The sequence below is a fragment of the Coturnix japonica genome, unplaced genomic scaffold (assembly GCF_054131305.1).
Source record: "Coturnix japonica strain WE unplaced genomic scaffold, WE-NBRP24 Scf040, whole genome shotgun sequence".
In the NCBI taxonomy this organism is placed as follows: Eukaryota; Metazoa; Chordata; class Aves; order Galliformes; family Phasianidae; genus Coturnix; species Coturnix japonica.
The window spans coordinates 2351561-2363277 of NW_028188943.1; the positions used below are offsets into that span (position 1 = coordinate 2351561).

Consider the following 11717-nt stretch of genomic DNA (forward strand, 5'->3'; position numbering starts at 1 on the left):
GCCCAGCAAGCAATCACTGCACCAAAGCTCAAGGAGTAAGCAAATATGAATGATTGTCCAGGCTGAGCTTGTCTTGGTTTTTAAAGGGGAAACACTGCTTGAAGTTCCCTCTGTGAGTGCCAGGAGGGTGAAATCACCCACTGCTCACTGTGGCTCTGCTGCACAAATGGTCTCTGGGCACCTGCAGTGCTGCCCCTCACAGCTCTGTCCATCCCCTCCATATAGACACGAAGGTTTGTCCATGACTTGTTCCACCTGCACAAGCTATTTTCTGATTCCTTGTCACTGTCAGCTCAGTAGCGCTGTCATTTTCCAGATACGTGGTGTGTAATTAATGAGAATGTCATTTCCAGATTGTTTCAAAAACTAGATTGAGCATCTGAGAAATTATTTCGCTCAGTGCCTTAAGATAGCTCGTTCATTCAGAAAGCTATCTTGGCTGCTTGATTTGAGGGGAGTTGTGGAGGGAAGCAGCTGTGCTTATATTATTAAGGACTGCCAGCCTTGAACTCTTCATGCAGATGCAAAGCATGGGTTCACGTGCTGCCAACCAGGCAGCTGGGTGACAGGGCAGGGGAGGGATGTGCCCAAATTGCATCAGCCCTGGCCATGACAGCCTCACGTCTGTGTGTTGTGAGGATGGTCTCCTTGTGGTGGTCTCTGGGGGCAGCAGTTGCATGCTGCAGGGCTGGAGGGATAGGAGGACACATTGTAAGTTGGCTTTGTCCACTCGCTGCCCCTGGGGGCTCACCAGGCTGGGCAGAGATGTTGGCCGGGATATAAGTATTTTATTAGATCTATTATTTCTTTCATGGGGGCAATAAGTCTGCTTTATGTGAGACCTCGAGTGACTCTGTATGGAGCACAGAGATTGGTTTTAGCCACCGTTGCTCCCCAGGACATTGCTATCCAAAGCACTGGAAGACTGTGCCCAGGTGCAGGCTCCAGAGATGCATGGCATATAGCCATGGCAAGGGCATCTCCCTTGGGTTCTTACTAAGAGCTGTGTTCGGGGCTCATTTAGGGTTATTCTCTGCCATTTTTCTCCTGAGCAAACATCTCCAACTGTCTCCACTGAGGCTTATATTGCTCTATACTTTAATTTTATTTTGCTGTTTGTAAAATGAGGGGTGAAGGGAAGGACTTTGTCAGCAAATGCTTCTTTGCCTCCTTCCTGCCTCAGTGGGTTAAAGCAGCATTCCCCCAGCTGATAATGCCTTCAGGCATTCCAGCAATGCTTTGCTATGAGCTCTGCAATGCCCCTCATGTCCTACAGGCTGGCCAAGGCTTTGCCTCCGTGTGCTGGGGTGGGTTTGTGTTTCTACATTTTATATGTTTAATTTTTATATATTTGAAAGTAATTATTGGAAAACAATGAAGTGGTTGCTTCCATCAATTTTCTGTGGTTATTTTATTCCCAATAATCTTCAGGTGCCTCTTGAATGGGTGAGATTTGCACAGAGCTAAGCGTGTGCATGTGTCCGTGTCTTCTGTGATATACGGAGCTCTGGTGCTGCAGCTGCCATTAGTGTTAATGGGCTAAAAACCCCCCACATCAAGCTGAGAATACACTCCTGCTAATTGTGTACCAGCAGTCCCCTGAGACCTCTGTGAGAATGATGCATCCGAGGATAGGCGCTTCCAATGGTAGGTTGCTTTGGGATAAATAAATAAGGGGCTAAAGTTAGATGCTGGGTCAGTGCCAGCATTATAACACAGGGAAATCGGCTAACTGCCATGCCAACCTTTATCCTCTTGGTCCTGGCCTGGTCCACTGCTGCACGGTACCATCTTCTGAGCCATACATCACTACTCAGCCTCACCTTGATGTATGATGCCCATAGATCCTTATAGCAGGAGTGCACTCTGATGTATTGCGCCAATACATCATGGACAGGGATCGCCCAGGTGATGTATTAGTGCCCTGAGAATGTATTACTCAAACGCTGGTATTGTTCAGGGATAAAGCCAAGCCAAGGAGTGGATTCAGTTTAATTACAGCGCAGATGATAGTCCAGAGCCAGCAGCACTTTGATGCTGAGATGCTGGCACCCTGTGGAAATATGAGTTGCGACTCTGGTGCTGTTGAGTCACATCGCAGTGTGCCATGAGAGGAGGTGCCGTATTTTAAGGGAATGGTCATTTTTCAGAGAAATATAGGAGGACCATTTCAAGAACTCCATGGAGAGCAATGTGGCTGCGTGTAAGAACTCCTGAGCAGCAGAGGAGGGACGTGGTGGTGCAGGTGAGACACGGGGACCTTTCTGGAAGGCTCTGAATCCAACCTGCTTGCAAATATTTCTGTTGTTTTTGGCAGAATGACATGATGAGAAATTTGGAGAGATGATTCTGTAGTTTCCTTGGATTGTCTTATATAGATGCCATAAAAAAAAACACCTGGAGAAAAAACACTCAGGCCATTAAAAGCAGCCCTGATTATTAAGGGTGGGAAAACCACCTAATGATGCAGTCAAAAAAAGATGGAGAGCCAGGAGGAGCAAGATGGCAGCAGTATTTGGCTCATGTTCATCGTTCTATATCTATAAATGAGTGCATTTTCTAACAAAGGTAAATATAGTTTTGCAGATGAGACGCTTTCAGCACAAACAGATGAAGTGACTTGTGCAAGGTCACATAGTGAGCTGGTGGCAGGGCCTGGAAGAGAATCCAACTGATCTGACTCAGTTCTCCTCTGACATCCCTAATTTTGGATGCAGAATGGAGAAGGCTTAGTCTGCTGCACAGGAACAGTGGATGCTCCCAAGAAAGTGAGTTCCTTGCAGAGCTCCTCAGTTGTCCTTCCCTGCCATAGCCATACCTGCAGGTAAAGCAGCACAAATAGTTTTCTGTTAGTTGGCTGCTTAAAATACAAGAGAGAGGCAGTATTATTCAGGAATTCATACTCCCTCTTGCAGCTCCTGAGCTTTCTGAATTTGGAGAAGAGCATGTGGTGATTCTGAGTGTGTTCACAGAATAACAGAATGGGCTGGGGTTGAAAAGGCCCAAAATGCTCATCTAGTTTTAACCCCCCTGCTATGTGCAGGGTCGCCAAGCACCAGACCAGGCTGCCCAGAGCCACATCCAGCCTGGCCTTGATTGCCACAACCTCCTTGGGTTCCTTCAGGGCTCATCCTTATCGTGCTCCAGGACACACACCAATGTCCCTATCTATGTGTGACCTAGGAAGCTGTTGATTCCTTCTCTGTTGTGTGGCCTCCTCCTGTGACTGGTTCATCACCACTTGTCAGCAGAGCCTGTGGTTCACAGTCATCCCTATCGCCCTGTGATAACCATAGTAAACATTTCTATTAATAGAATTTTCTCCTGTCCAAGTCATCTTGCTTACTCAGCTGTTTTATTTTTAATAGAAAGGCATGTTGATGCTAAGCAGATTTTTTTTTCTTCTTCTTCAAATCTCTATTAAACATAAAAAGATGCTGTTTCTGAATAAAAAGAAAAGGTGCCCCTTAGATATTTTTAAAGCTTCCAAAAATAGTCTCAAGTCTGCGACAAAGATTATTGAGTGGGAATATTGCAGACAGTGGTTCTGCAATGGAGACAGTCATGGCTCCATGTGCTTTTGGCTGGGAGCTACAAGGAGGGGGACTCGTAGGACAAAGACCTCAAAAGGAATGAGTTTACTGAGGGGCTGCTCTTCAGATGGTGAAACCACAGCACTGCACAAGTAGTTCTGCTGGTGATCTCATGTCTCTTTTCCCTTCTGGGTTTGCAACTGCCCTTTGAGGCTGGCATCTCATAGCTGGAATTCAGTCTTTGCTGGAGACCTGCAGCCCCACTGTGAGAAGCACCGCTGTGCAGTACAGGGGTGACAAGGGAAGGCAGTGAGTTCTCTGTCTGGAATTTCTGAGTATAAAGGCAGAAGGAAAAGGGACTGCTGATTTTTGCCTTGTAAGCACAATTGATGTTTGACTTGAAAAAAAGTATAACTTGGGTTATTGTTTCTGCCGCTGCACCCTCGGGTCAGAGCACTGCCATATAAGCAGTTGGTTCAGAGCAAGAGGGGAGGCAGAAACTTGGAGGGGAAAGAAGCACATGGGAGTGGAGCTGTCCCAGCAGGGTTCCCAATGCTTTCTTTCTCTCCCATCGTGAAGGCTTTTGTTTCCTTACTTGTGGCAAATGCCAAATCTACCGCTTGTGCTTTAATGCCTGGTGAGAGGGGAGAGGTCTCCAGAGAAACCATGAAAATGGGGAAAGATAAACTGGTGATTATTGAAATGACAAAATATTGCATTGGTGAATGCTGAATGGCTTATATGGGGAAGAGAGCGTTGCAGAATGGAGGGAGCTCTTCTATTGTTTGCACTTAGGAAAAAAAAATAAAGGGGTAGTAAATATTCGCCTGCGTTGATCACACAGTGAGTAGTTAGCTGTGCCAAAGCAGCCTGCATCAGTGCTCAGGGTTAGTGCTTATTGCAGGTGAACTGCCCATGCAAATGGTGGGTAGTTTGGAGGAGCACAGGTAGTTTTCATCCTGTATGGGCAGACACGAAGGTTGGTTCTGGTGGGCTTTGTTGGCCCTCAAAGCAGAAAAGGAAAAAAATGGGACTGAGCAGTGGATAAGGATTTGAGGCTCAGTTCTTATTTCTCCTGTAAATACCCTGTATCCCCTCAATAAAACTGATTTATGGCTTTTAGCCATGGTTCCTCACCTGTAAAATTGGGAAAAATACTTCCTTTGTGCCCCATTTATTTACATGGTCATCTCTTCCTATCTAACACCGCGCTTGGTGCAGCGGGGCCTCGTTCCTTTCTCAGCACTCCATGCGGAATTTATATTGCAGCAATCCTTGTAACTATCAGCAAAAGAAAATTACTGCAGACAGGCCTGAGGTGCCGGTGCTTCAGCTCTGCTCTGATAGTGCTGCTGGCTGTGGTTTGGTGGCTGTCCCCTGCCCGTGGCTCTCAGCCTGTACCCACAGCTGTCAGTGTGAATGACAGATTAACAAATGCACAGTGGCTTTGTTCCTCACTGTGCTGCCCCAGTGCCACGCTGGGTCTGCAGTGCAGAGGGATGCATGGCATTGTCTCACCCACTAACACTCTGTCTGGCAACTGGCAAAAGCAATGCTTTTCACCCGTTGCAATGGGTGTGCTGTAGAAAATGAAGACCGTAGGGATGTGAGGGTCTTGTTTAATTTGTTTTATTTCTTAATCCAAGAGTAAGAGAATGCAAAACTTCCAAGCTGAAAGGCTTTGTGCTCTGCTTGCTCCAGGAGATATTAGTGAGGGATCAGCTGGGTTCACCAGACTCCACAAGGTACCTTTGTTTATGGATGAGGCCGTGCAGTTGGGGATCAGAGGTTGTGCATAGCTGCTGTAGAGCACGCTGGGCTGCGAAAAGTTGGGCACCAGAGATTAATTTCTTGGTTTCTTAGAGCCAAGGTTTAATAGCAGACCTGGGGAGGACAGTGATTGAGCTCACAACCAGCAGAACCTATAGTTCAGGTCAAGTGAAAGGAAGGAGCTAAGGGACTCAGCATGCTGCTTGCAGGAGGAATTCTAATGGCTTCATGGTATGGGGTCTGCACAAGGCATACAGGAGCTAGTGCCCGGGCTGCCCCATGAAGCCTGCACAGCCCCGACCCCCTGCTCACTGCCCTGCTAACAGCTGGGCATGGCAAGAATAAATATGGAAGGGAACAAGAAGAGATGGCGGCAGCAGCATCTCATGCTGAGTCCAGCCTGCCCAAGGAGTCCCCCACCATCAGATCTCTCCGTGCCTCCGCGCATGGGGAACAGAGGGGACTCACACAGTGTGTAACACCGAAAGTACAAGTTTAATGCCGTGCCACAAACCCTATATACTAGTACATGTGACCACCCCTATCAGATACCCATGACCTCCCTGACTCCACCCCTGGTGCACGCAGGTACCACCTACCCAATACGCAACATCTCCCTTCTCAGAGAAATAGAGGGTCCCATATGCAGACTGGACCTGGGCCATCAGGAAGTCTGCTGCCTTCCTGGCATCGGGTCAGGGACATAACGAGGAAACTCCCAAAGCTGCTTAGGTCCACTGATTATTTTGCACTATTCATAGTTCAGGTGAGCAGTGATGAAATTCCTTAGAGAAGCCTACAAACTATGAAAAGAGATTTGAGGAGTTTAGGCCATTTAGTTCAAAGAGTGGGAGCTCAAGTGACTGTTTGTTCTATACCTTCAGGGCCGGTGAGGGACGTGGAGCAGTCTTGGAAAGCACAAGCAATGAATAATTGGATCAGAGGCTGGTGTTGAGCCAGAAACTTTGGGTTCTTTGATCACAGGGCAGTTTCATTGGCCACTGGCCTGTTATCCATGAATGGAATCCAACTATCTCAAATGGGGAAACGAATCCTTGCACAGAAGACAGCAGGGCTTATCGAAAGAGCTTTAAACTAGCTATGATGGGGGAGGGGACAAAACAGGGCTCACCAGGGATGAGCCTAGGGGAATGCTGCTTGAGCTGGGAGTGAGGCAGATGCCGCAGCTGAAGTGCATCTACACCAATGCATACAGCTTGGCTAACAAGCAGGAGGAGCTGGAAGCAACTGTGCATCTGACAAACCATAACCTAGTTGCTATTACTGATCCATGGTGGTACCACTGCCATGACTAGTGTGCTGTGATGGATGGTTACAAGCTCTTCAGAAGGGATAGATGAGGAAGAAAGAGTGGTGGTGTGGCCCTTTATATTAGAGTTTTGATGTTATAGAGCTTGGGTTTCAGAATGATAAAGACGAGTGCATGTGGGTAAGGATCAGGGGGAAGGCCTGTAGGGGTGACATCTTGCTGAAGGTCTGTTATAGACCACCTTATCAGGATGAATCGATGGGTGAGGCGTTCTATGAGCATCTCACTATAGTCACACGATAGCCAGCACTCATTTGCTTGGGAGACTTCAACTTCCCTGATATATGCTGGTGCACATATATATATATATATATAATATAAGAAAGATCAGAGGAAGCAGTCCAAGAGGTTTCTAGATTGTATGGAAGATAGCTTCCTTACGCAGCTGGTACAAGAGCCTAGCAGGGACAGCAGTGATGCAGACACTCGCTGAGGTCACAACCGTTGCCGGGTGGGAGCGTTTGTGCCACAGCTGGTGAGCAGAGCTGGTGCTCTGGTGTCTGCACGCAGACTGAGCTCTGGGCCCTCCTTGGAGCTGATCACCCTGTGAGAGCCCGTCTGAAGCAGCAGTGTGGCGTGTGCGTGATCTGGTCACAGCTTGGGCTGAGCAGGCCCAGCAGGTGAGCTGGGTTTGGTGCTGGGTGGCTGCCGGGAGGTGTCTCAGCAGAAAAGCTGTGCTGGGGAGGAGTTCCCAGCTCCAGCGGTGCCCCTCAGCACGGCTGTTTGCAGAAATGGGTTCTTGTTGAGATTCCATCCCGTGTTACGGTGAGGATGATGAAATGTCATTCCTCCCCTGGAAAACTGCTGCCGGGACCCCAGCTTCATGTCAGACATGACAAAGGAAGGAGAGCGAGGCCTTCCCCGAGAGCAACTTGTGCCTCACTGCCCCACAGATGGCTGGGTGCAGAAGAAAGCTGGGAAAATGCTTCTTCCTGACAGTTTTTCACTTGTCGCAACTTTCTGCAAGGTTCCTGTCCAAAAGGAGATTTTTGGGGTTCGAGGCAGTCTTAGGAAGAGTGAAGCCAGCTCTTTCCAAGAGCGGGGCACATTCCTGTGGAGAGATCCCCGGGAGCTTCAGCTTCCTCTGAGATTTCACCAGCCATGTCTCAGCCAGGAGATGACTGCTATTTCTATTTCTGCTCTGTGAGTGGAAAGGTATGGCTGGGTTTCTTTGTTTGGTTCTTCTTCCTTTGTCTCACTTTTAAGGGAAGGGACGGAGTGGGAGGAGCCCTACTGGTCCTTTGTGCCCTCAATAAGCGGTGGGGTTCTGTGCTCACTGCTGACAGCCTGGGCTAATGGCAGGAACGTGGCTCAGGCTGTTTTCCCTTAGTGATAAATAATGTCTCAGCACTCTGATATCCCATCTCTGGCACCATCTAGAACCTCTCTGCAAACTGTGGCTGCACGTTCCCTCCAATGTTTCTTCCTTTCTCTCTTCAGAAGCAGCCAGCAGGCTGCCAGAGATCCAGCGTCGCCTTTCAGAGCCCAGAGGGACGTGATGGGGACGGCCCGTCCTTACTGCCAGGCAAAAGTGAGTGTCCTCAGCCCTCTGTCATGAAGTGTGGAGGGATTTGACTGTTACTTCTGGGCGGGGGCAGTGCTGCAGGGGATGTCCTGTGTGCCCCGGTGGCGCAGTGGTAGGAATGCCGCTTTGCAACACGAGGGCCCGGGTTCGAATCCCCCTGGGACTGTTCTCACAGTGTGTTCTTGGGGTCTTAATCCCTGGGCTTGACAGTTACCTTTGCCGTCCTGATCTGTAATGGGAACCCAACGTCCACCAGAGATCTCTTGGTACAGGTTGAACATGATATGGGAGAGCTGGCATTGAGCCTTTGGCATTTTCTTGCTTTTCCCAGCAGTGGTGACAAGCTCGGATGTGCTGGAGGACATCACGGGCAATCCGGGTTTGCTCTCTTGGATCAATGGTGAGTTTGGGAGCTGCAGATCCCACAGGTGTGCGTTTGCATAGAGTGTGTGTGAGAAGTCCCCCAAACGGTGATCATCCTGCATTTTCAGATGTGGCAAGAGCTGCTGAGTTCCCCCACAAGAAGCCCAGCAGCCCTGCCCCAGGATGCTTCATCGCTGAGCTCCCTGACAACCCCTGGGAAAGCACAGAGCTCAGCATGGAGGCACAGGCTGCCAGCAGGATCCCCAGCGACCCCTTCTGGGGGCTTCCACCATCCCCTGGGTTCCTGTCTGAGCTGCAGTGTGGGTTGTCACAGTTGCAGTCTGTCGTGCCACCAGCGAGTGCCCAGCTCAGTCCGCTGCCAACCACACTGGCTGTCACCACACCTCCCTCAGCCCAACCCACACAGCCCATCAAGGAGGTGCAGCCAAGGCAGCCCCAGGTGCTTCATGCTCCCTTGCCACCGTCACCAGGCTCTACTATCTGCTGCGTGGCAGATAAGAAAAAGAGGGGCAGCACCAAGCGGGCCAAGCGCCCTGCGCCTGCTGGCACCCCCGAGAAAGGGGAGAGTTCCCAGAAGGAGCAGCCCACCAGCAGCGCTCCAACCAAGAAAAGGAAGCTGCTGCAGTGCAAGGAAAGGAAAGAAAGGAAAGGCTGTAAACGCCCTCCTCGAGTGAAGCTGCCTGGGACCAGCACAGGAGGCAGCAGCAGCGGGCAAAAGGGCACTGCCAGCGAGCTGCACCTGCACCTGTGTGAATCCATCCAGGCCGTGCACCCGCTGGGGCAGAGAGTGACTGCGGTGGGGCCGGTGCGCCAGCCACCCTCTGTGCAGCCCCAACCCACACCCAGTGCCGGCCCTGCTGCCCTCCAGCTCCAAGACACAGGCCCAGACAAGGCAGTGCCGGCACCTGCAGGCAGCACGGCGCGAAAGGAGGATGCAGCCAAGATGACAGTGCAGAGCTGCCTGCGCCCATCACCACGGAGGAGCTCATTCCTGCAGAGGGACCCACTGCCACAGCTGCACCAGCAGCAGCCTCGGCCACAGCACCCCGTGGACTTTGTGCCCTGCGTGGGGCCCCGGGTGGGTGGCCGTGCGATACCCAGAGTGCTGGAAGAGTCGCTGCCCATCACAGCCGAGCAGCGGCTCGAGCGGGAGAGCATGAAGAGGCTGGCCCAGGAGGAGCGGCAGCGGGCGGCCCAGCAGATGAAGATCGGCCCCGTGCAGTTCCTGGTGCAGCGGGAGGTAGACATGGCCATAGCTGACATGTACGGCTACCTGTAACCCTGAGCTCCTCGCCGGCCCCGCAGTACCAGGCAGCAGCAGCAGCATTCCACGGGCACCAGCAGCAGCCCCATCCCTCCCCTCCAGAAAAGAGCCATCCTCCAAAGCCATCATTGCAGTGGGATGGGACACTGTCTGGGCACTCAATTGTTGTGGGATAGCAGTTTTAGGAATAGCGTTGTTTCTGTTACTCATTGTTTTCTATGATTTGTCATTAAATGCTTTGTGTTCCCTTTGCCATATCCTTCTGCCTGCAGTCATTTGTGCCATGTCACAGCCCCCCAGCTCCCATGGAGGGGAAAGGCAGGAGCAGCCGGGCCTGCTGTGCAGTGTACAGACAGCCATAAAGATAGCTCACATGGCATTGTGGCTTCGCTGCCTTGTTTGGGGCTAGGCAGTTTTGTCCTCACTCAGCCAAGCCTGGACACCCAGAGCAGCATTTTCTGGCTTAGTCCAGCCTGCCCAAGGAGTCCCCCACCATCAGATCTGGGCATGGGGTGCCCAGAACAGTCAGAGCTCCACTGGCAGCTGCAAAACAGCTGCTGAGTCTCATTTGGGTCATTGAGACGCATTTGTGTCATTCCTGCATGCCACCTCCTTGAAGAAAAGCAAAGGAACAAGGTGAAAGAGTGAGGACTCTTCGAAAACCCCTTGCCTTGTTAGGAGCAATACCATATAGATGGAAGTGTTTGAGGCAAGGGATAAAGACTGTCATGGCTTAGTAATATTTGCTCTTGCTATTCTACATCACAACATCATACTTAATATAAACATCTACATGCAAATAAACTATAAGCAAAACAGAATATGCACACTGGTCTCTATACAAATATATACACAGAGTTACATATACACAGAGTTACCGACTGCACTGCCCTAGCATCAAATGCCCTTGCAGTACACAGTGAACATCCCCCCTAACCCTAACCCTATCCCTATCCCTAACCCTAACCAAGCCTAACCCTAACCCTAACCCTAACCCTAACCCTAACCCTAACCCTAACCCTAACCCTAACCCTAAACCTAACCCTAACCCTAACCCTAACCCTAACCCTAACCCTAACCCTAACCCTACCCTAACCCTAACCCTAACCCTAATCCTAACCATAACCCCAACCCTAACCCCAACCCTAACCCTAATAAGGGACACATCTTCATTTCCCCAAGGATCCACTCTGATGTCCCCAAGGATCCCTTGGTGTCCCTAAGGGGCTCGATGGCAATTAAGCTTGCGAACTGGGTGGCATTTCCAGGGTCTCACGTGTAGACAGAGGTATTGGCACATGCCAAGATCAGTCCTACACCCTCTGAAAGCAGATGTTGATAGCGGAAATAGATAGATTCCTTTTTAAACGGGACTTGGAGCCTGAGAAAAAGAAATGGACTCATATAGAGAAAGGTATCCAATTTTTGAGAGAAAATGCTCTGGTGGAAATGCTATACAGCCCCCACTTCATCTGTAATGACCCAAACCAATTACATGATCCTGAGACAGTCCGTGTTCCATGACAAATGTGGCGTGACTTTACAAGGGCTGCTCCAGAAAAACATGCCAGTGTACTTGCATTAGTATATGACAAAGAGGAAAGGGGAAACCTTGTGAATGAACTGATTGGTAGACTTCATGAGCTTGAATTATTTATAAGCGCTACAGAAGTTAATCTTTATACTTCAGCCATTGTCAAGATAATTGAAAGGTTAGACAAAGTGGAGGGAACACAAAGTGATATTATTGATAAATTGGCTAACTTGCCTGATGTAGATGAATCCACGGTGGTACCAGATGATGGAGACCAGGATTCCCACGATCGCCTATTGAGAAAGTTAAACAACATGAGTTCCTCCTGATCCATATCATCGAAAATCTCAACCATAAAAAAGGGAAGTCCTCGTATT

General features: G+C 49.9%; 1 protein-coding gene across 2 annotated transcripts; it reads left to right on the forward strand.

Annotated features, from left to right (window-relative positions):
• The first annotated feature begins 6586 nt into the window (after positions 1–6586).
• On the forward strand, positions 6587–9839 carry LOC146752975 (uncharacterized). Of its 2 annotated transcripts, XM_085531109.1 has the most exons (5): positions 6587–7253; positions 7601–7788; positions 8074–8164; positions 8493–8558; positions 8650–9839. In XM_085531109.1, exons 2-5 carry the CDS (start codon positions 7735–7737, stop codon positions 9819–9821), a joined length of 1383 nt encoding a protein of 460 aa, XP_085387235.1. In that variant the 5' UTR covers positions 6587–7253; positions 7601–7734; the 3' UTR covers positions 9822–9839. The 2 variants fall into 2 exon arrangements, with proteins under 2 accessions (XP_085387235.1, XP_085387234.1); XM_085531108.1 differs by having other exon boundaries at positions 6587–7788.
• The last annotated feature ends 1878 nt before the right edge of the window (positions 9840–11717 follow it).